Genomic DNA, 24027 nt, shown 5'->3' on the forward strand with positions numbered 1-24027 from the left:
TCTTTGAATGCAAGAAGATTATTATAAACATTTAAAGAAGTATAGGACAGTGCATATGGTCACTGGTGTTTTTAGCATCTTATATAACCCCAATACTACATTTTAAATAAGGGCATTTATCTGTGTGTGTACTGGACTCACCAATACTACCCTTGTGGCATGCGAAAAGTTCAACAAGCACATTTTGAAAGGAAGACATTTTAATTAAAGAGACAATTTCCAGTCCAGATATCTGCAGCCATGGACAGTTTCTCCACATCAACCTGCAGTAAGTGTGGGCTGAGTCAGCTTGATAAGGGACAAAGACAAAGCTGTTTCCTTGGCCTTGGTTTGCCAGGATATCCATTGTCCCCAAGTTAGAAGAAAATATTAATATTTTATAATATTTTCATTCTCTGTTGTAAGGTAAAGAGTTAGGGTTGAACTAAAAAGTAGTTATGGACAATCAAGAGGACACTTCCCATGGGCATGGCAAAGTCAATCTATCAGACACCATACTGTAATGTCTGCATTTGCTCCAGCTCATGTACCTGCCAGGGCTCCTACCTTTGTCTTTTTAATCCTAACAACTATTGCATTACATTTTCAGAAAAAGACCTGCGTGAGTGTCATTAGGCAAGATATTGAAGTCCAAATTACTCCCGATGGCATTGCTAACAGTCTGTGAATGTCAATCCTAATGTGACACATTGTATGGAAGCCTCTGCCTCTGTAAGAATGTGACAGAATGGGGGAATACTGACTTGTGCTTTGAGGGGTCCCAAAATAATGGAAAAGGGCTGTATGCAGTCCTGGTTGCACACCATCAGACACTTACCATATAAGCTCCTCCGCAGGCCATGCTTATGGGAGGGAAACCTCAGGAGTGGGAGGAATTTGGTGATACAGTGACAAAAAACCGTTAAGTCCTCAGAGAGATTTTAGAACAATGCCAGATGAGTTAGAAAGCAGCTGTAGAAAATACTGACCTGACAATGTATTAGTGGGAAGGGAACTTTAAAAACTCTGTGGTCATGTGTACTCATGGGTAGTGGCCGAAATAAAAATAATGAGGTTAAAGGGGGCTTACGTAACTAGGGTGGCAATGTATTCTGGTTAACCCCTTCTTCAAAAGGGGCTTTGATTATAACTAATTCTCCTTCAAATTTAAAGTATCCAGTTGAAGTTGTTAGGGCTTTTCATGATAAGAATACCTCCAAGGCACATCCAACTGGGAGGAGAGCCTGGGACAGAATAAAGGGATTACACCACCCATGTGACCTGGAGACTCCTCTGTGTCACCTGGGAGGAACTGTAGGATTGGGCTGGGGAGAGTAATGACTGTGCTTTACCAGGGACCTGGATACATTTCACATATTAAACATTTTCAGTGACAATATGAACCTGTGTCAATCAGATGTATTACTTTATCTTAAATGCTCTTTTAATTTGGAATATGTGTGTTTGCATAAGTAAATGTCAACATTCCTAGCCTTCAAAGAAACAGATCTGCATCTCAATTCTGCTCTCTTTCTGAACAAAGTCTGTATCTTTTCTGTTTGGATTCCCGGTGGCTCTGATCACTTTGTTCTTGCTGCAGTGTCTGTCGAATGCATAGCGGATACTATTCCAACAGGAACAAATAACAGAGATCAGCACTCCGACTACTCTCCCCCAAAAAACTTCACTAAGTTATGGATATTTTAAAAGGTCCAGAGTCTTTCATGCAAGCTGTACTACAATCATTCAATGCACATGTATTTTAATACATCATACTTATGTAGCCATCCCCACTTTCTTATATTTGTCTTATGTTCTTGTATTATAAAGTTTTATCAACATATGCAACATAAATGAATCAAAGTAAAATGCTTCTTTTTTTCCCATAAATAGATTAGATTATATTAAACTTTAATGCACCCCGTGGGAAAAGTGGGTCACGGCAGCTGTAGCGAGGCGGCTATGTAAGAGTAAACAGAAACGGCTGTTGAAGATAGACTAAAACAACACAAGAAGCAATATAAAATATGGCAATGAATGTATAGCTTTCTAAAATGGGAATATAATGCCAGACATACAACAAACAATAGATGTTATCCTTCATTTGAAAATGGCTTGTGGTTGTAGTTTATAGATTTACAGCACAAATGTAGTGTGCAATATGAGCATCACTGCAGTTCGAGGAACGTAAGCACACAGGAAACTGTCAAAATATGCAAATGCATCATGTAAATTATTCATGTAGACCTACTGATAATTTTACAGTTGGAGGTAAGATATTTATAGATGCATCTTAAACCAAGATTTCAATTACATAAGCAAATTATTAGCAATTATCAATCAAAGCTGCAATTATTTGCTCAGAAAACATGCTCCGTGCTGTCTGGTTGTCAGATAGCCCCAGGGTGTTCTTGAAGGAGTCCCAGGTAGAGGTGGAATGGCTTAGTTTCAGGTTATAACTTCATTATATTACTTGAGCACATTTTCTACCAACCACCACATTAATTTCTCTCAATATCTTAATGATATCTGATTAAACTGAGTAATCAAACCACTTTCCGAAAAATATAGTGGTACATTCGTCAATACTAATTTGACATAAATATATGTGAAATCTTCCCCACATATCATAGAATACAGTGTGTCATCAAAACCTCACATGGTAAAGCCCTGTACATTAAGTGTGTGTGCATCTTGTGCTGCGATTATGGACTTTGTTATCCTGAATTTAGTCTTTCAGGTAACATTATATCCAGGCTGTATACTGGGCCTGTGTACCGCCCCGGGCAAACTTGCTCCAGCCATTAGATACAATCATGGCCAATGCAGGTTACTTGCGTGGATATTTGAGGCAGCCTGAGGGAAGGAACACCCTACAAGACATAGCTCAGGGAAATAAACCACCTACATGTTTGTACTCCAATTTATATCCCGTGATGCAGTGCGCGAGAGTAATGTGTTTTGTTCGATAAGTCTTTTATTTTATATTGAGTTCATAAACATGCACATTTGCTGCGGTGCTTCTAATATGTTCAATAAAACTGACTTTTAATTTACACATTAACAGTCGTCTAGCAGAAAGCCCCGGATCTTACCGTTGTAACACGTAACTAAGGGCAACCGCCAATGACGTGTCTCGCGGGAGAATCAACGCTAAAACGTCACCCAAACAACTCAAAACACCCAGGCACTACTTTCCTGTTTATTTTGTAACTTTTGTGAAAGCCTACGTGTTGAACATGGCGAGACACACCATAGGAGCAGAAAGGCTCATAGCGCCAAATGATTTTAGTACACCAGCGGGTTCACGTAAGTTTATTGTTGTAGCTGCCAACTTCAAGCTAATGTTGATTTTAGGATAATGCTAGCTAACGTTAGCCTACAGTGTTACCTAGCTAACCTAACGCCAAAGCTCTAGCTTAGTTGCCATGTGTGAGCTCAAGCCTTTTGAATGAACCTGTATTAGTATTGTGTGTTTAGTTGAGGGAAGTTTTCATGTTTATCTTGTAATGTTTCTTCAAGCTACTACGTTCCCCTGATCAATGTATTTTTATATTCACACAAATGGTAGTGTTTAATGTTGTCGGCAACGTTATTTCTACAACTGTTGTTCAAATGCTACCTACATACATATTATGGCTTATCCTCAAATGAGGGGATGTTAACCATTTTAACTGCATTTGAAACGTCCAACTCCCTATGATAATTTGCAACCTGAACTCGAAAGATGGCCCTTTCTAACCTCTTACATTGATCACTTTGAGAACATAACATGATCCCTATTACATTGATGTAGGACTAATCATAAATGGCTTATGCAAGGCATGCACACAGATAACGGTATACATTATTTCATGTTCATCTAGGGACTATCCAGGATGACCTCGTACCTCCATCGCATTTCACATCAAGTGTCAAGTCTGCGGGGGCACAAAGAAGCGTTCAAACTGCAGAGAAACAGCCACCCATCTCCTGGGTAAAACATGGTGTACCATCAGTTTCCTCAGGGGATCGCCATCCTGCAAATCCATGGCTCGCGTTCACTCAGGCCCAACAGGAAATATTGGAACTGAGGAAGGAAAATCAAAGGATCATGATGTTACAAGGAGAGAGCATAAGAGGAAATAATCCTGTGAATCACCCGGCAGACCTCATGGCAAGGTATCCCATGATATGTTTTATAAGTGTAGCAATAATATTATTATTTGTCAGTTATGTCGAATATTGGGTAAATGTAAAGCTCCTCTTCCTCAAACACAGATGTGGAGAGAGAAGTGAGCAATGGTCCAGATTGGAGTCAGAGTGGCGTCTCGAGGCAGAGAAGCACAAGGCTGAAGCTGAAAGGTTGAAGGGACAGGTGGAGGCCCTGAAGGAGACTGCAGGGAGACACAGGGAAGAGATGAGAGACAGAGACAGCACCATTAACCGGTACAAAATATTCTTATGTTGTACAATTAAGTGATTTTACAGTGTGTCTCGCATATTGTCAAAGATTAACAAAGCGCCATTTTGACCAAGCTAAATATGGTTAATAATCTTTTCACCACAGACAGAGCCATGAGTTGGAGGCAGTGCGTGAGGAGCTACGTAAGGCTAAGACCGAACTCAGCCAAATCAGATTGGAGCTCACTCACAGCAACGCACAAAAGGAGAAAATAAGCTCACAGGTATAACTATTTGCAAACACAACATTTCATTTTGGCACGTCAAAGATCACCTGAGAGGTTAGTTTGTTTCAATGTATTTATATCTTAAGACTTTTGTTTCTTGCAGCTTGAAAGACTTGAAAGAGAGTCTGGTGAGGAAATTACCAAACTGAGGAGGGGTGTAACGAAGAGTGACAAGGAAGCCCAGGAGCTCACTCTAAAGGCAGAAATGAGCAGGTTACAGGTTGTGGAGGAGGCAAAACAGCAGACTCTTAGATTATCAAAACAGTTGGAGGAAATGCAGAAGAAGCAGGAGATGCAGGTGTGTGGCAAAAGATGACTGATTTGAGTAATTTGAGCTCAAAACCCTTCATCCAAGAAACTCATGTCAATAAGATATGAAATCATGACTTGTATCTGCCTTAAATTTAAATTGTTTGGCTCTCACTTTCAGCTCCAACAGTTAAATGCTTCCCACTGTGCAGAGGTGGGTACTGCAAGAAACACAATCACTGAACTACAGGGTGGACTTCAATCGATGAACTCAGACGTGCTGCAGCTAAAAAGCACTCTGATGGAGGCATCTACTGAGAGAGACGGGCTGAAAGAACATTTAAGGTGCCACATTCAATCTTAAACTGAAGAGAACTAAGCATTTATAGCACTTTGTATCCAGATTCACTGACATTTCTTGGGGGTTGTTTAATTTTCAGCCAAATGGGACAAGCTTTTGAGACACAATCTGCCACACTGCACAGCCTCAGAAATTACATCGGCCAACTTGCCCCAGAGAAAGAAGAAAAGCAACAATTAAATGAAGCTGTTGAGGTGAAGACAATATAAACAGTATTGATTGCAATCACCCGACTGTAAAGTAATTGCACAAGAAAAAAAACAAACTTGATATCTTGTTCTTTTGAGCAGGGTTAAGGTAATGTTTGTGGAACAAAGCAGTGCTAAATATATTAGTTAATTTGCATGTCATCCCATTCTTTGTAATTTTTGTCAAATATTCTCCATTCTGTAGAGGCTGAATGAAGAAAAGGCAGCTCTTCAGATGACAACAGAGCTCTTGAGAGTCAGGTTTAACTCTGTGAATGAGATACTCGCCCTCCAAGAAGAGAAAATGGCAAAGAAGGTGAGTGCCGCATAGCAATGCATGATACATGCCTGTGCTTATGACACATGCTGAGAAATAGCACTGCGTCTTCAAGGGTTCTTATGTAGTCCAAGCAGCGACCTATCATTGTGTGTTGTTGGCTTTAGCTGGGAAGTTTTGAAGCATAGTCTTTTTCTTATCTAAAACTAAATATTCTGAAGTGTGGATGCGCTTAATGGATTGAAGAGACCACTGGGTTTAGATTAATGATGGAGCGGCCCCTGATAGGATGGCAAAGCCCTGCAGGAATATTTCAGTTGGCTGAACACTTAAACTGAGGTGCTCTATCCAAATGTTGTGTGCAGTATGACTCTGCAGTTAACATAACCCCCCCACACCCCTCACTATTGAATGTGTTTTCTTTCTAAGTGGATTTTGGTTCGTTAAGTATAAATGTCAACTTGAAAAGGTAAAAGGGACTATTTTAAAAACTCTTCTCTCAAGGTTTGTTTCGATAGTGGTGGGAAGAAAGGGGAAAAAAAACATTTGTTTTATTAATCCATTTTATTTATAAAGCTTATTCACTTGGAGTGGACAAGTGTGGAGTCATTGTGCTAAAAAAAGATTTAATATGTCGTGGAAAAGATCAGGGCTTATTTACTTGCAATAATTACCCATGCTCTTATTAGGCATTTGCTCAAGTGTGTGTGTGTGTGTGTGTGTGTTTCGTATTTCGAAAGGTCATGACGGACCCACTTATGAAGAATGGATCTGAAGGCCTTCAAGTGCTTCAGCTCTGGAGAGAGAAAGTGTTCAAGTTATGCGTCCAGCTTCGCTCAAAGGATATTGAACTAAGAGGAGAGAAGGATACAGTTCTTTCAAAAGTAGGAAAACCCTCATCTGTTAGTATACTACAGTACAAACATATCCACTGTGCTGAATCTATGTTTGAAGTGTGGCACTATATTTCTGGGTTTTTAGGTCAGATTCATGGAGCAGCAGCTCCAGCAGGAGCAGCACCGGGCTAATGTGCTCCAGCACAGTCTGGATGACAGGATAGCTGAGCTGGACCTGGAGAGAATGGAGAAGGAGGTGATTTACGTGACTGTCTGAAATTTTGATGATGCTCGATAAATTTGGGCCTGCTTAGGAAAGTGATAAACACTCGTGAAGTTTTACCACAGAAGAGGATGCTGACTATATGAAAACGTTGCTAGGTCCAAAAGTAGTTGAGGTTTTACGAACAGCAGCTGTGTATTGAGAAACTTTACTATAGTATGGATTGTGTGATTCTCTTCCCAGACATTGAAACAGGACTTGGCAAAGGAGCAGAAGGAGAACTGGCACCTAAAGTCACAGAGCCAGAAAGAAGAGGCTGAACTTGAAATCCTGACAGAGGCAGTGCATAGGTAAACCACATTACTCTGAATTAAGAACATTAGGTGATCAATTAGAGGAATAAAATGCTAAAAACAAAACGAAAAATTGTAATTTAAAAAAAATATATATTTTCATTATGCTGGTGCCTTCCAGGTTCAGTCTGGCATTTGAAAGCAGGTTGGCAGAAGTGGACACTGCTCAAGCGAGGCTCAGCACTCTGACCCAGAGGCTAACTTTTGCTAAAAGACGTGTGGAGACAATCCAAGGTGGGGCATATAGGACTGGAGGGGGATGGGTTTATCGCAGCAGATTATCACAGTGTAGTTTAAATAGTTTTTCCGGGACAGAAAGAATGTCATTTTGTTTTTGTTTTTCAGGTTTGATCATGAGGAAGGTGGCTTTGCAGAAAGTTCAGCAGGCCAGCAAACAGACAGAAGAAGCTGCTGACAGGTGAGAGGTTTTACCAGTCAGTCCTACATATTGAATGCAGCTAAACAGCTTTACCCAATGCAAAAAAGTCAGTAAACAATTACATAAAAACGAGCTTTCCGAGACTAAATGCAAGTAATTTATAAATGACTGCAGTGGCGTTATGGATATATGTTTACTTTCTTTGTGTTTGTGAATGTGGGATTTCAGAAAATATTTTGTCATTAGTTGGTTTTTTTATGTCTGCGACTAAATACCAATGATTTATTTTAAATGAATTGATCAATATACTCTGTATTGACAAAAGCATGTGCATCTTCCCAAAGTCCTTAAACAATATTGGGAAATGAAGAAAGGAAACCACCTCTTTGCTTTTGGCTGTTGACAGCAGATGTTTTAGTACTTTTCTATTGATTAAATAAATCCATTGTAGAGTTCTTTCGTTGCGTTCATTTAATCCAAGAACAAGTTTGGCATTAATTCAGAGAATTTGTGAGAATTGTTTTTATATGCTTAATGTTTACACTTTCCAAAATAAAGGCTTTACAGAGCAGGCTTTAAAACAAGAAGTGGTCATATGTCCTTTGGCTGTGTAAGGTTGGAAATGCTGCAGGGTAACACAACATCAACATTGCCTTATAAATATAAAATAAATCTTGTACCTACAGTGGTGCAAAAGGTTTCACCCCCCTTGGCGTTTTTCATGTTTTGTTGCCTCTCAACCTGGAAGTAAAATGGATTGCTTGAGGGTTTGCATCATTTCATTTACAGAACATGCCTACAACTTTGAAGATGTGTTTTTTTTTGTTATTGTGAAGCAAACAACAAAAGGACAAAATAACAGAAAACTTCAGGGTGCATAACTATTCACCCCCCTGATGTCAGTACTTTGGAGAGCCACTTTTGCGGCAATTACAGCTGCAAGTCTCTTTTGATAAGCCTCTATGAGCTTGCCACATCATGCCACTGGGATTTTTGCCCATTCCTCATGGCAAAACTTCTCCAGCTCCTTGATGTTGGATGGTTTCCGCTTGTGAACAGCAGTCTTCAAGTCAATCCAGAGATTAGGCCATTCCAACACATTTAAATTCTTCCAGTTAAACCATTCGATTGCTGATTTAGCAGTATGCTTCCGGTCATTGTCCTGCAGAAAGTTGAACCTCCGTCCCACTCTCAAGTCACAGGCAGACTGAAACAGGTTTTGCTCTAGAATATCCCTGTATTTAGCACCATCCATCTTTCCCTCGACTCGGACCAGTTTCCCAGTCCCTGCTGCTGAAAAACATCCCACAGCATGATGCTGCCACCACCATGTTTCACTGTGGGGATGGTGTTCTTGGGGTGATGGGATGTGTTGGGTTTCCGCCAGACATGGCGTTTCCCTTTGTGGCCGAAAAGTTCAATTTTAGTCTCATCTGACCAGAGCACCTTCCGGCCACATACCTTTTGGCAAACTCAAAACGTGCCTTCTTATTTTTAACACTAAGTAATGGTTTTCTGGCCACTCTTCCATAAAGCCCAGCTCTATGGAGTGTATGGCTTATTGTGGTCCTATGCACAGACACTCCAGTCTCTGCTGTGGAACTCTGCAGCTGCTTCAGCGTTACCTTCGGTCTCTCTGTTGCCTCTCTGATTAATGGCCTCCTTGCCCGGTTTGTGAGTTTTGGTGGGCGGCCCTGTCTTGGCAGGTTTGTTGTGGTCCCATGTTCTTTCCAGTTGAAGATTATGGATATGATGGTGCTTCGGGGGATCATCAAAGATCTGGATATTTTTTTATAACCCAACCCTGACTTGTATTCCTCAATAACTTTGTCCCTGACTTGTTTGAGAGCTCCTTGCTCTTCATGGTGTGATGCCTCTTGCTTAGTGGTGTTGCAGCCTATGGGGCCTTTCAGAAAAGGTTTGTTTGTACTGACAGATCATGTGACACTTTTTTAATATATTTTTTTTGTTATTTCACTTCACCAACTTAGACTATTTTGTGCAGATCCATCACATACAATTATGATTAAAAAACATTCAAATTACAGGTTGTAATGTAACAGAATAAATAAAAAGCCAAGGGGGGTGAATACTTTTGCAAGGCACTGTATATATGACATTTGTGTGGTTATTATTATATTCGTCTACATACCAAAGCAGTTTGGAGTTTTGCCTTTCTCTGTTATACACTGTGCATTTGCCTCTCTGCTTGACTTTCCACTCCTTTATTTGCTCTGCCATCTTGTCTGTTGCCCCGCAGCATCACAGACCTTCAGACGGAGCTTAGTTTGGTGTGTGAAGAGAGAGACAAGCTCACACAGGAGCTCAAAAGAACCCCGGAGCTCATTGAGAGAGCTCTGGCTGATCTGAAAGAACAGTGTGAGCACCCGTACCACTCACGACATCTTATTATAACACATTATCTGTAGGGTGTCCGTGTTTTGGCAGCTGTGTCTCAGTTTATCTTTGTACATCGTCCTCAGATGAAGGCAAGCTGAGGCAGCAGCAGCAGCAGCAGCAGCAGGCACTGGAGCTGAGCTGGGCAGAGGTCCGGCAGGCCATGGCTGGCAGAGAGGAGGCCGAGCAGAGTCTGCAGCAGATCCAGGCCCAGCTGGAGGAGAGCAAGGTCAACCTGGAGAAACTCTGCGCTGAGCTGCTCAGCCAGCAGGAGCGCAGCGAATGTGGTGAGGCAGCGGCTACCTTAAGCTGCTTGACGTTTTTTTTTTGCTTATCAACTTATCCAGGAAAAGCAGACCCGCTCTATTTCAGATATGCCCTTCATCAATGTCTCTCTACACATCCACACCTGGCCACTCTGCTGTCCTTGGTAGCTTCACCGGCGCAGCTGGGGATTCAGTGACATGCTCAAGAGCACCTTGGCTGTAGCCGATCATGGAGAGTTACAGAGTCTCTCTAATATGTAGCATTAAAGGATAGGGATGGATTCTTTATAGTGTTTCTTAAACAATAGTCAGATGGCTTAGCCGTTCATGGTTTGCTGGCTGTAATCATGCCCTCTGTTCATGCTGTTTAGGAAAAGATCCCTTAAAGAAGTGACAAAATCGTTCGCCACTTTTTCAAAAAAGCCAAATGGTTATCTGAAGAAGATAATCAAAGTTTGAGCCATCTGGGATAAACAAATCATCTTGTTAAGTAACACGTTACATACAATACAATTATTGTGTTTTCCTGTTGGTCTGCAGGGATACTAACATTCGTTGGTTATTTTATTTTAAAGTAACTTTGGGAGATATCCACTTAATTTGACTAATCTGGAGTGGTACATCTTTATATAAGCTTCAGATGAACTTGGTCTGTTGATTTTCACCCTTTGTATTCAATGGTCAGTATAAACAGGAGGGATGATGAACTCCAGGAGAAGCATTTTCAGTTTTCATTAGGGCAAGGGCACCTGACTTTTTTGTTTTTAGACTTGTTTGAAAAACTGTAAACCTATCCCTTAAGGCTTAACTAATGGTCTGGCCCCTCGGGGGCGGAAACATGTTGTAAACACAGCTGGTATATTTTCACCTTAAGAATTGATATGGCCAATTTATTAGCATCCATTGGCGTACACACACACTAATCCATCCGTGTCAGAGCAACATTAGCATGCATTGGTAGTTCTGTATGTGTCCACCTAATGAATGTACGTCCATTATTCACTCTACCTTTAGCTCTGTTTTGCGTTACACCTACTCCTGAGGGAAATATCCGGCTGCTAAATGCTTCACTATTCTAACCAGGAAGTGGTGGACAAGTAGCTCACAGTCTGTGAACCAAATCAGTAAAGTTGCAGGCCGGAGAAAAAAAAAAAGTTGATGGACTCTTTGAAGTCGGGGGTTCATTTGCTCTGTGGGTTTGTTATGATTGACTCAACATGTCATCATGGGATCAATTTGTAATATAAAAAATATGTTTATAGCTGCCTCAATGATGTAGACATCAAATCCACACTATTGGATTTTATTTCTGTTAAAGTATTTTATTGCTTCGGTAGGTTTCTTTGTCATTATTGAAAGAAAGGCTGAACAAATGTTTGCCAGTAGCTGTATTTAAAAATATTTTTTTCTTGCCTTTAGGCGAGGGCCACCTTGCTGTGTTGCAGTCTTTTATGCTTTACTGTGGTTAAATCATAAGAATTGATTAATCTGAAATTGATTTAACCAGCTTGCTTTCTAGGAACATTTGCAATCAGATGCTATAAAATCCAGTTTATCCCCAGTGGTACATACAAATGACACATTAGACTCTATTTCTCAGTGTGGGAGATACTGTTTAAGTATGGTGCATTTGTTGTTCCCCTTCAGCCCTGCAGGAGAGAGTGTCTGAGATTGAAGACCGCTGTGCGGAGAAGCTGATGGAGATGGAGCTTCAAGTCAATACTGCCAGGAGAGAGCACACGAAAGCAGGTAGCACGATTGATGCTACCCACAACAGCTAAACTAAGGGGGGGGGATTCATATATGTAATGCAGACTGAAATCTAGTATGATAGGATATGTTTGCACAGTATATAGCAGCATATTCCCCTGGTTTATGATCTGTCTGTGCTGTCTTTTGTAGTTATGACTTTGCGGCAGTTTGAGAGAGTGGCAGCAAGGAAACAGGACGAGATGAGAGAAACTCAGCAACACACAAAGAAGAAAGTCCAGAAAAAACACCTAAAGGAGACGGGGATGGACAATAAACCACTGCTGGTAAGACTTTTTAGAGACAGTTCTGAAAAGATGGTGTTACTCTGCTGATGACCTGAATCTGTTCCAGGACACTGTCACTGACAGAGGGCTGACAGGTGAGTATACAAGAGCTCTAGAAAAAGCTGCTGCTTCCAGAGAACATGAAGAAAAACTGCCCCGCTCTTTGGAGACAAAAGTAGCTGCAGACGGTAGGTAGTGTCTTCATGCGTCAGACACATACTAACATCCATACAGACATGACTAATTTGACCAGCGACCTGTCTGCTTCCTGTCAGGGAGGCTGCTGTCTGTTTTGGAGGAGCTCCATTCTCTCAGTGTGGCGCTGGCTAATAGCTCTGAGGACTCTGCGGAGGAGGATGGGGAGGAGGAGGAGAGGGGACAGGCTGACAGCGTGGGACCATCGACAGGCAGTCCACACAGCTGACGATGACTCACTCAGTGGAGCCAGTGAACGCACCTTTCATTTGTACATAAGGTGGGCGGTGTTGGAAAAAAAAAATCACTTGCTGGGGATAATTTGTTTGAGCCAAACATCAGAAAACCACGTGTGTCACATTGCTACTGGTGTATTATAAAAATGATGGATGAAGGCAGACACAGTATCCTTGAATTTAACACAAATTTAAATCATAAAGTAAGTTTGTATGCGTCTGTCTTCAGGATGACTATTATAACAGTGAATACTTTAAAGTAAATTCAATTAAAGTAAAGTAGAGGAAGATCTGTTTTTCTCTATATATTTTCTCACTTAATTTAATTAATATTTACTTTTTTAAAAGGCCCATATTGATGGGCTTGAACTGTTCCCTTTTGAATCACTGCTTTACACCTTAATATGTTTACTACGAATAGAATATATACTCAATGTTTATGCAGATAACTGGACAGATGGTGATTAGTTCATATTCAAACATGTGACTAGATTTGTCAGTTTATTTATCAGAAGGCAAAAAAATAAATACAGCTGACATAATCATCTGGTCTTGCTAAAGTGAAAAGAAGTCTGTTCTGGTGACTTTGATCCTAGATGTTTATGTGATGGTTGTTCTTTTGGTGTGTTAATAAAGTATTTTGATATTGCGATTATGAATAACATGAATGAATATGAATAACAAATCCTTACTCATCGCTGATTTTCATTTGCAATTTCAAAACAAAAATAGATACTAACATATTGAACGAGTTTGTATAAAGCAGGTTTTAATGCCATTGGTGCTTCTACCCTGTTCCTTCTTATAGGGACAATTGTGAAGAAATCAATATTTTCCATTTGAAGTTCCTTTATTGAGGTCAATTTTAAAATGACTTTGCAGTCATAGGATGGATGATGATAAACATCATGATGCATCAGATAATTGTGCTATTTGTCATGTTGTCATGAGTGCTAATAAGTGTTGCAATAGTTCAAAGTTTCAAGCCGCTGGGTAAAAACATCTTGCAGAGAACCGAGGGAGAGCACAGAAAATAAATTGGAATAGAGCATCAAAAATAATTTGTTGGGACACACTCATTGCTCCCCAGGTGATTCATCACGGCAAGCAGAGGATAAATGCTTCAAATTAGATATATTTTTTAAGAATATTAATGGAGTCCAGCGGGGTATTCTCACTTATATCTACTGCTTGAGAGTTAGCAGTAAAACTAAAATTTAGGAACAACCGTGAAGGAATTATGTATGCTGTTACATGCATCACAAGCATTCATTTGAAAGGACTTTTACACTAAATGTAAAATAACATATTTCAACCATCGGTGTTTTTTGTGTGTTGTACATTAAATTGCGTCATTCATTAACGTCATGCATTCATTATGTATGAAGTGCGGTCATATTTATAATTGTGAGACGTGATAGCAAATGTTCAGGACGGCTTACTGCTGAAAGAAATGAATAAGAAATGTAAAATATGTATCCTTATGTGCAGCTGAAAACCAGCAGAGGGCGATGTGGTCAAAGGGGAGAGCAGCACATGGAATGATTACAAGTATTTCTTTTGGGCTATATATTTTTTTAATGGAATATTATTAAATAGGGTGAACATCAATATTATTCATATTAAATATAGAAGTATTAATTACCTGCAGCTTCAAATAGGCTTATGAGTGAAGGTGGCAATTTGCATGAAAATGAATCCTCTATCCATATTTTCAGTATTTAACCTATATCTTTTAAATCTGATAATCATTATAGAGCTATTTAAAGTTGTAGCCCACCTTGTTTCTCCACCAATGGCAAAACAATATTCTGGCAAATTTTGTTCATCTGTTTTGCTCAGTCCAGGGAAGTGTTGTTCATTACATTATCTAGCCTTAAAAATGCATTCATACAGCTGTGAACACCGTGGTTAACCTGATACATAATTTAGAGGTGCAATGCAATCCAGACAAGACATGAAATAAATGAGGTAATAAAAAAGAATCAATAAACTGTTGACAGATTTTTATTAACAATTCAGAATTAATAGCATGTAAAATGAGAGGTTCAGACAAACATGCGAGTGCCAACTGACTGTTTAACATATCTGACTCCCAGCATATCTGACTCCCAGCAGCTCTGACAGCGGGTATTACAAATGTATTTCTATTGATAGATTGAAAAGTATTTTCCCTCTCTGGTTCTGAGGCTGTTGCCGTGCTGTCACAGTGCAGCGTGTCAAATCCAAACATCTGCTGTCAGCGGCCCTGCCTGTCATCAAGGCTCTGCGTCAAGCCTCAGTTTTAAACTTCTTTGTGTGGTATAAAAACTCTCAGACCTGCAGGTTCTTTACACTGTTTGGATTCTGTGGAAATAATTGTTCTCTTCTGCTGAATAGTATTTTCTTTTCAAGAAATGATAAATGGCCTTATTATTGACTGTGTATTCCAAATGTATGAGACTTCACATAGAAACCAATTCTTACAAATATCCTGGAAAGAGAGTCCTGTGTTTTCCACTGCGTTGAGATATGTAAAGGTCAGGAAAAAAATCTCCTCGGTCCAGATGAAAGCTTTCTATCAATGCATTTTGTTCACGATATTCAAATACACAGCTTGTTGCTTTACCCTTTGCATTCGACTACCTCTGCTCTGAACCTAACTTAATCCTCCACCTACAAAACGTCCTGTCACACTTTGCCAAATGTCCCCAAAGTCAAGTCCTCTTGGGGCAAGTCCTAATTTAAGTTTGATTCTGCCAGTGAGTTGAGTGTGCTACAAAAACCTTATACGTTTATACCATTTCTTCTCTGGAACACTCTGTGCAGTTGTTTTTAGATAAGAGGATTAAGTCACACCAATGTATTAATTTCCCTATAAATGGATGCATGCAATGTGGGGCATTGATAGAGGGTGACATCAGACTACAGGACTGCGTGACATATTTCCATGTAGCAGATTTTAATGAGGAAGAATCTAACTATCGAGTGTTGTGACCAAGTACATGGGACAGGACAACACAGGAAGTCATTGCAGATTAGGATAAAAAAATAAATAAACACTTCCTTTTCCAGTTTTAGGATAATGGTGAATGTCCTCACAGGAGTGACTCATTATAAAGCAGCCGATCTGGCATGGGTAAAAAAAAGTGGAAAATAGAGTAATATTTAAAATGCGAATCCTTTATTTATTGCATAGGGAAAGAATTTGTTTTTCCAAATATTTGTTTTTAACTAAAAATGTGTACTATCTGATACAGTAAGAACTGTGTTCAACAAAATCAGTTTTTTAGTATATTTTGATGATTATCAGGATACTATTATTTTGCCAAGATTATTCTGACATATCATTTTCATATTGTTCCAAGGCAGGTCATTACATTGTTCCTCACATATAATAATACAGCACCTTGCAGTGTTCACACACATTAATCCATTTAAACATTTCAAATTATAAAAAATATCTTGAAGACTCTTTAACAGAACATGCTACAAAGTGACATATGGTTCCTTTTCTGAGCCACAACGGTAAACATGTCGTCATACACGCATGATGAGGTCTCCACCTGTGCCAATCAGTCCCCTTGCTTGCGGCTGTAATTGCAGTTTCTCTTTAGGAGGATCCGTGTAATTTGGAATGCAGCTGTGAAATGTTGTTAACAAATGAATTTACAAATGTTTTGAAGGACACATCTTACCTTTTTTTTCCAACCTGCGACATAAGGAAAAAGCTTGCTTATGTTTCAAATGCTCTAAAGACAAAAATAGAAATAATAAGTTAATCAGATGAAGTCTTGATTAAAGTCGTGATTGCTGACATTTTTGTGGAATCACTTGATCATGATTGGTGAGTCATTTGAAAGAAGCAGTGAAGTTCGTCATTGTGGGTAAAAACTATTTAAAAGTTTAAATCTATTTATGTCAAGAGTAACACCTGCACAGTTAAGCTTCCAAATATTAAAGGGGCCCTACTATCATTTTTGGTGTTTTCCCTCTCCTCTAGTGTGTAATAAAGGTTTTTATGTTAATGATCTGCAAAGGGTAAAATCCCTGTGAGTTTCCCTCCCCCTGTCTGAAACACCTCCATCGGACTCCTTTGTTTACTTCCGCAAATAAATTAGATTACTTTATCTACAGCCCCGGAAACAATTAAGAGACTACTTCAGCATTATCATTTTCTCTTGTTTTATTATTTATAGACATGTGTTTGAGTTCATTTGTATTTATTGTTTGTATTGTATTCTCTAAACTACTGACAACATTTCTCTGTGTTGAAATTCAACAGACACTGGAACAGCTGCCATACATGTAGAGATACAGATTTAAGAAACATGTGGAGTGGTCTCTTCATTTTTTCCGGAGCTGTGTATGTATGTACATATATGTGTATTTTTTAAAGTGTGAGACTCTCAGTATAAACATAGAGGATATGTGTACCTATGCAGGCTGCAACCAGCAATATATTTTGCTCCTACATTTTCAGGCTTTAGTATTTTCATATCTCATCCCTATCACTCATGGTTCCTGTTCACCACCTCAGTTTGTGTATTTAATGAGCTTACGCACATACCTCACTGAGAATTAATCATCATTAATCATAATCAATAAAAAACATTTGTTCCCTATTTCCTTTTGTTTGAGTATTTGGAAATTAACATTGCACTCCAAAGTGTTTGCTGTTGGATGACATTACATGCAATTTAGACAGGTTCCACGGAAGAACAATGGAAACCCACTCCCAACATATCCACAGTACTATTCCTCGTATACTAATACATTAAATATCACAAGATACATCCCGCTGAGTGTGTGGACTTAGAGTCACTGTGAACTATATGAAGGAATGTATGGGATATAAACCAAAGGGCAGAACGTCTCATGTTAGTGCTGTCCTTTTAAAACATCTGTTGTTGAGATCTCATCAGGCAGAAAACAGAACATGGATAATTCAAATTGCCAGGCTAATTTGTTTTGCCCCGAAAGTGCTTTGCCTGTGGGATATTCAGTTAAAGTTATGGGAATGTTTCATCAAATTTCCATTAATATTCTCTCCTGCTCCACCTTAGCTCCCTCTGGTTACCAACATGCTGTTCAAATAAGACTTCCTAATTAGCAGATTTTGAGACTTTCATTTCAACCTCTTTTTCCATTTGCCAACAATCTGTTCTACAAATTAGAATTTGATTCTGTTGCTTCTTTATTTGAGAGGATTGTTGTGTGACAGTTTAATTACATACTCAATATTATAACTGACAAATGGACTTTGCCCCCAGTGAAATAAACTCTTTTTCAGTTATCTATCATCACAGCTTTTTATCGTGGCAGGAGGAAACAAACTGACCAAGAAAGTCTCACATTTGCAAACAATAAATTCAGTTTTTGAGTTGAAGATATTGGGATAATGATTACAAAGCACTGTTAATCATTCCTCTTCACAAAGATGTTGCCTTTAGTTATTATTCGGTATTCGTATTGATAATGGATACGTTATTGAAAAACTTTAATAGTGTTTGCATGATTTTAAATAAAAAGCTGAAAATGACTGTTGGAGACCCAAATACGTCAGAACAGGTAACATTAAATTATATGTTAGATGCAGTTGGGTCTTTTAGGAATAAAGCATAAACTTCATTTGTGATTTGTTAGCATTTAACTGATAGTCTTGTCCCAATCAGTATCGGCCTTCTTCTATGAGCACATTATGAGTAAGATTTTTTTAAACCTAGTTGCAAATTTATCAAAGAACAGATAGAAATCTCTAATTTGATTACAATGCAACAAGTTGTGATAGTAGCTAGCTTGTGTTGTTACAATGAAATCTGAAAGAATTAGTCAATTATCCATCTTTGATCATTTATATTTAGACAGAGTATGATGAAACTTGCTGGTTGCTCAAATGTGAGTATTTGATTATTTGCAGTAAACTGGATACTTTTGCATTAGCTGATTTATCAAAGTATTGCTCTTTGTTGTAAAAAAAAGAAATAAACTATCATATTCAGATACATGTTCGGTTCTGAAAGGCTTTTATGAGATGTGAGAACAGTTTTAAGTCTGTATCAGCTTGTTGCATTTCGAGTTTGGGATTTTGCCCCATTATTGGTTGCAGATATGCTCCTTCTTAGTGAGGATGGATGAGGAGTGACTGTGTTAAGCAACAATATCTCTGTGAACGTCTTATCTGAGCTTTAGCTGGGTTATTCAAGGATTTTCTCATTCTGGCTCATGCCTTTGTCACAACCTGTTTAGTTTATTGTGATACATTTTGCATTTGCATAACACAGTCACCCTTAAAGCGTTTTCAGTTTGTTTGAAAATCTGCCGCCAGGCTCCAAGCACATTCTCCTTACTAAGATTCGTTTCTGTCACGTTAAAGGCTTCTAACACTGTCTCAGCATATTTCAAAATGAATTCAAAATTGTTTTCATTATCTATAAGTACTCCCCTGGCAGAGCTTCTACCTTTATTTTCCTAAATGTGCAGTATTTATATTTTAGATTTGTATCTTATTAATGTCACGGATGGGGGAAAAGGTCCCAGGCGCAGAACCGATAGAGGAGGCAGGGGTACAAAAGGTGTAACAAAAGGCAAGCTTTTACTCATAGAAAAGCTGATAACAAAAATGCAAAACTAAAAGGCAGGAAAAGGTACAACACAGGAAAAGCATCAAATGAAAACTCGGACAAACCGGTGGAAAAGGAAGGGCTGAAAAGGGCGATCCAAGACATCACAGGGAACAGGCAAACGACGATGACGAGAAAAAGAACACAAAGGGAATGCAAGACTAAATACCCAGGAGGGTAATCACAAGACAAGACACAGCTGGGAAGGGGAGGTGAAACACAGGGACAACAGGTGAGCACAATCAGACACTCAGACAGGAGGGAAACTGAAGACAGGAAATGAGACAAAACAAGATACATTTCAAAATAAAACAGTAAGCTATAAATACAAAAACTGGGATCTAACAATGAAGGCTAATCATTAACTGTATTTAACTTGTTACTAAATCATCAGAGTTTTATAATTATCATTGCAGTATATATACTGCGTGGCATATACAGCTCCGGAAAAAATCAAGAGACCACTCCAATCTTTATCTGTACATGTATGGCAGCCAGTCCAGTGTCTTTTGAATTCCAACACTGAACGAAATTGTCAGTAGTTTAGAGAATAAAATAAAATAAAATAAAAATGCATAACTGAAATACATACCTATAAATAATAAAACAAGAGAAAATGATAATGCTGAGGTGGTCTCTTCATTTTTTCGACACATGCTGCTTCATTATTTCGGTGAACCGTGATGAACACTGTCCAGTGATGAGCATCTACCTCTGCTGATCAATGACCAACACACGATGTAATTGCTCTTAATGTGGGCAATTCCATTAATTAGTTGTCTTCTTTATTGACTTCTTTTATTTCAGCTATTTCAACTGCATGGCTCTATTGGCAGACTTTCAAGTCAGACTCTACTGTATTACTTCTTGTGCCATGATAAAAGTAAATAAAGCTTTATTTGTATAACACTTTTCATGCACTGAGTGCAGCTCAAAGAGCTTTAACAACGAGGCACAAATAAAAAAAAATAAAACAGCAAACAAGAAATTCCGTTTGGGTCAAACGTTAAAAGTTTTTTGCACACATGCACACAACATAATATTATATTTCATGGCACACAAGGAGGTACAATTTTGCCTTATGATGTAAAACAAGCAAAACATTCCTTAGCTCATATGTGTTATAAAAGCTAATTAGCACATCTTAGCATGCTAACACGCTTATCTAAGGTGGAGAATATTGTAAAAAATATATCTGGTAAACAGCATGTTTGCATAGTCATTGTGAGCATGCTAGCATTTAGCTTCACAACCTCGCAGAGAAACCACAGTGGCAAGGCTGTAGTCTAGACTAGAGGTTTGGCACACACACTGGATGTGCATTGATACTGTATACATCGACGTAAATACACGTGTTGGTCTGCATATAACAAAGTACACAATAGCGCAGTGTGACACGTCACTTCATCTCCCCTCCCTAAATACACAGCACTTAACAGGACCAACACTAAGGCTTTCTATTACATATTACCACTAATGATCCCCTTTAATAATATATAAAGACAGCTACACCACATTTCAGGGAAGTTCATGGATTAAGTTTTATAAGACTCTAACAGTTACAAATTAAACCCAAATCTTTTTTTTCAGTTCCTTAGTATAATCCTGACAGCATTAAAGAAGCCTGCAGGGGCCACCCAGTCTTTAGTTTCATTATTACACCAACACAATTGCCAAGGTTGGTGTTCTGAATCGATAAAATATTGAAAATAAATTGTTGAAAGGGAAACATTTCGTAAACTCTTTCGTTGTTAACATATCTTATAACCCAAAATAAGCGAATAAATAAATGGATGTCTACATGCTATACGTGTTGAGTTGAGTTTATTAGGAACATACAATATCATTTTTACTTTTATTATAATCCTAGTTGCATACTCCTGGAGGTTCATAGTTTTCCCCTTTTAGTCAAACAGAGACATAGACTGCTGTGAACGCGCAGTAATGAAATGATTAATTATCTCAGGGCTGTCAGATAAACTGGTGTCACAGTAGACACATCCATTCCTGTTCCAGAGAAATACTGCATGTTTGCTTCTTTCTGCCTTAACACTTGACACTATAACGCTCTTATACTGTTGAACTCACTGCCTCTGTACATTAGTTATCACTATCTGGTTTGTCGGCTTTTCACTTACTTTTGTTTTTGCTCATAAACACATTTGTGTTGGACTGAAACCTCTATTTGTTAGCGTCAGATGTGCCTCTAATGATGAGAAATGCAATGTAAGATTTGAAAGGGGAGTATCAGACGGACACTCTCCAAGTAGAGAGCGATATAATGACAGCCTGTAATGTAAGAAGTGACATGTCGAGAGGCTAGGAGTGCTCGCTGTAGCTGAACCTCTATGTTGAGCCAAAAATACGGGCAATTTACAAGAAGCCTTAGGGAATGAAACACGAAAGGTTTATCGTGGAGTTTTATAGAACTCAGCATGCTCTTTTTATCTCCTGACCTTTCTGGGAAGTTTTAGGCTACTTATTGCGGGCCTTGACCTTGGGCACCATAACACCAAATACAATATAATTTCATCAATTTTACAGGCTTTACAGTCATTGTCAAGTTGCACTTAAAATATAATATCAGAGCCACTTTTCCCCAGGCAGGCATGTTGCATGCTGTCTGTGGTTTTGGTTAATGTATTATGGATTGTAGTTAATCCACTGCACACAGGTCATCTATGTGTGTATGGTGTTGGCTACAGCAAATTCTTCTGCCGTCTAATCTGCTGAGCCTCCAGGACAGCGACACGTTCTTATCACTCTTTATCAGATTGTATTTGCTACCTATTGAACCCCGACTTTGAATAAATAATGGCTCTACTTACACAGTTCACTGTTTAGAATACATTGTTTACAACTGGATTTCTTATCTTTAATGATCCAATGCGAGCAATCATTTACGTTACCTCGCCAAGGAAGAACGAGGCGGCTCATGCATCGAAGCACTTCTGCTGTACTCTTTGTAATTCTCCCAGCAGGCTCTGGCCCTAATGTCATCTTAAACGTATTTCACTTCCAATTTCACAGGGTGCAGCTATGAGTGAAGATGCTAAAACCAAGACCTTTACTAAATAAACAAAGGCGAGTTCCATCCCTAAGGCATTTATTATAGGAATTCAAGTGTTTGACCAAATGATTTGAAAATACATACAAAGAAAACATACCTAGTGCTTCCTCTATATGATTAAAGCATACAAAACTATAACTTTCATGAAATGTTGTTAAGTACAAACTTACACAGTGCATATCTGGGAGCCTGTTGGATTTTACATTTTTATGTTAACATGTTTGAAAAGATTTTTCAGACTGATTTCTAAAGAACGATGACAGCTGAGTTCAAATCTGTCCCCTTTTTGATGATTTAATTACTGTGGATGTCTGATGTGTCGGATTGTAACTGTGTGCTCTCTGTTAACAAAGCTACGTGCAACACTGTCTGTATTTAGGCCACTCTGCACCCTCAGGCTCACAACTTGTGTGCAAAGTTCTATACAAGCACTCGCCATATATGAAACAAGGTTAAGTTCACAGACTGATGGATCGGTATTGACAGGTGATTGGACAGGTTTTGTTCTGCCGTAGGATTTGCGTGCCACATTATTTTATTCTAACCTAAATCACATAAATCAGTGCAGGGGTTTGAGTTTTATCATTATTTTAGGCTCTTGGACTAATGCCAGAACAAAACCCTGTTGTTAATTGCACCCATCATATGGGTAACACCTCATTAATGCCATTTTTCCCTAAACTCTGTAGGAAGTCCTGGAAACACCAGCTGACATTTGAAGTCAATTGAATCGTGCTAAAGAGGTTGTGTGTCAGACAGAGAGTGAGAGACTCCCCGAGCAGATCTCATTTGCAATGGTGGAAAGTGGGAAGCAGGCCCAAGGTGTTCTCAGGAGGCAGTGCGATTGATGGTAACGCGGATGCTCTCCTAAAGACTTCTAACATTTATTGAAATGCTGTCAGATATTTTGCAGGGTAACGTCTCACTGAGGGATACTGTGTTATACTGAAGACAGCCTGTCTTTTATCGATCCCAGAGTATCACAGGCTACAAAGTCACACTGGTAAAAACCGTACCATCAAACCAACTTATTAAGAGGCAGAGAGGAAGGTATAATAAAACTGGCAAATACACTGATCAGCCATAACATTATGACCACTGACCGGTGGAGTGAAGAACAGTGATTATCTAGAATGGCACCTGTCAGCGGGGGGGATAGGATAGACAGCAAGTGAACACTTTGTCCTCAAAGTTGATGTTTTGGAAGCAGGGAAAATGGGCAAGAGTAAGGATGTGAGCAACTTTGACAAGGGCCAAACTGTGATGGCTAGACGCCTGGGTCAGAGCTTCTCCAAACCTGCAGCTCTTGTGGGGGGTTCCCGGTCTGCAGCAGTCGGTTCTTGCCAAAAGTGGTCCAAGGAAGGAAAACGAAAGGGTCATGGTCGGCCAAGGCTCATTGATGCACCTGGGGAGTGAAGGTTGGACCGTGTGGTCCAATCTAACTGAAGAGCTTGAAACAGTTAATGCCGGTTCTGTTAGAAAGCTGTCAGAACACACAGAGCATCACAGTTGGTTGTGTATTGAGCTGTGTAGCGGCCAGGGTGCCTATTCTGACCCCTTCATGGAGATGGTATTCCCTAATGGCCTCTTTCAGCAGGATAACGCGCCCTGCCACACTGCAGAGACGGTTCAGGAATGTTCTGAAGAACACGACATGGGAGTTTTTGGCCTCCAAATTCCCCAGGTCTCAATTCAATCGAACATCTGTGG

General features: G+C 39.3%; 1 protein-coding gene across 1 annotated transcript; it reads left to right on the forward strand.

Moving 5' to 3' along the window:
• Positions 1-3135: 3135 nt before the first annotated feature.
• On the forward strand, positions 3136-13300 carry cchcr1 (coiled-coil alpha-helical rod protein 1). Its single transcript, XM_063894355.1, has 19 exons — positions 3136-3288; positions 3846-4140; positions 4240-4407; positions 4529-4646; positions 4753-4947; positions 5080-5243; positions 5339-5453; positions 5653-5763; positions 6465-6608; positions 6706-6816; positions 7027-7133; positions 7258-7370; positions 7482-7554; positions 9776-9894; positions 9999-10199; positions 11826-11927; positions 12081-12214; positions 12282-12402; positions 12490-13300. Exons 1-19 carry the CDS (start codon positions 3219-3221, stop codon positions 12636-12638), a joined length of 2610 nt encoding a protein of 869 aa, XP_063750425.1. The 5' UTR covers positions 3136-3218; the 3' UTR covers positions 12639-13300.
• Positions 13301-24027: the final 10727 nt, after the last annotated feature.

This window comes from Eleginops maclovinus, chromosome 11 (genome assembly GCF_036324505.1).
Source record: "Eleginops maclovinus isolate JMC-PN-2008 ecotype Puerto Natales chromosome 11, JC_Emac_rtc_rv5, whole genome shotgun sequence".
NCBI classification, from domain to species: domain Eukaryota; kingdom Metazoa; phylum Chordata; class Actinopteri; order Perciformes; family Eleginopidae; genus Eleginops; species Eleginops maclovinus.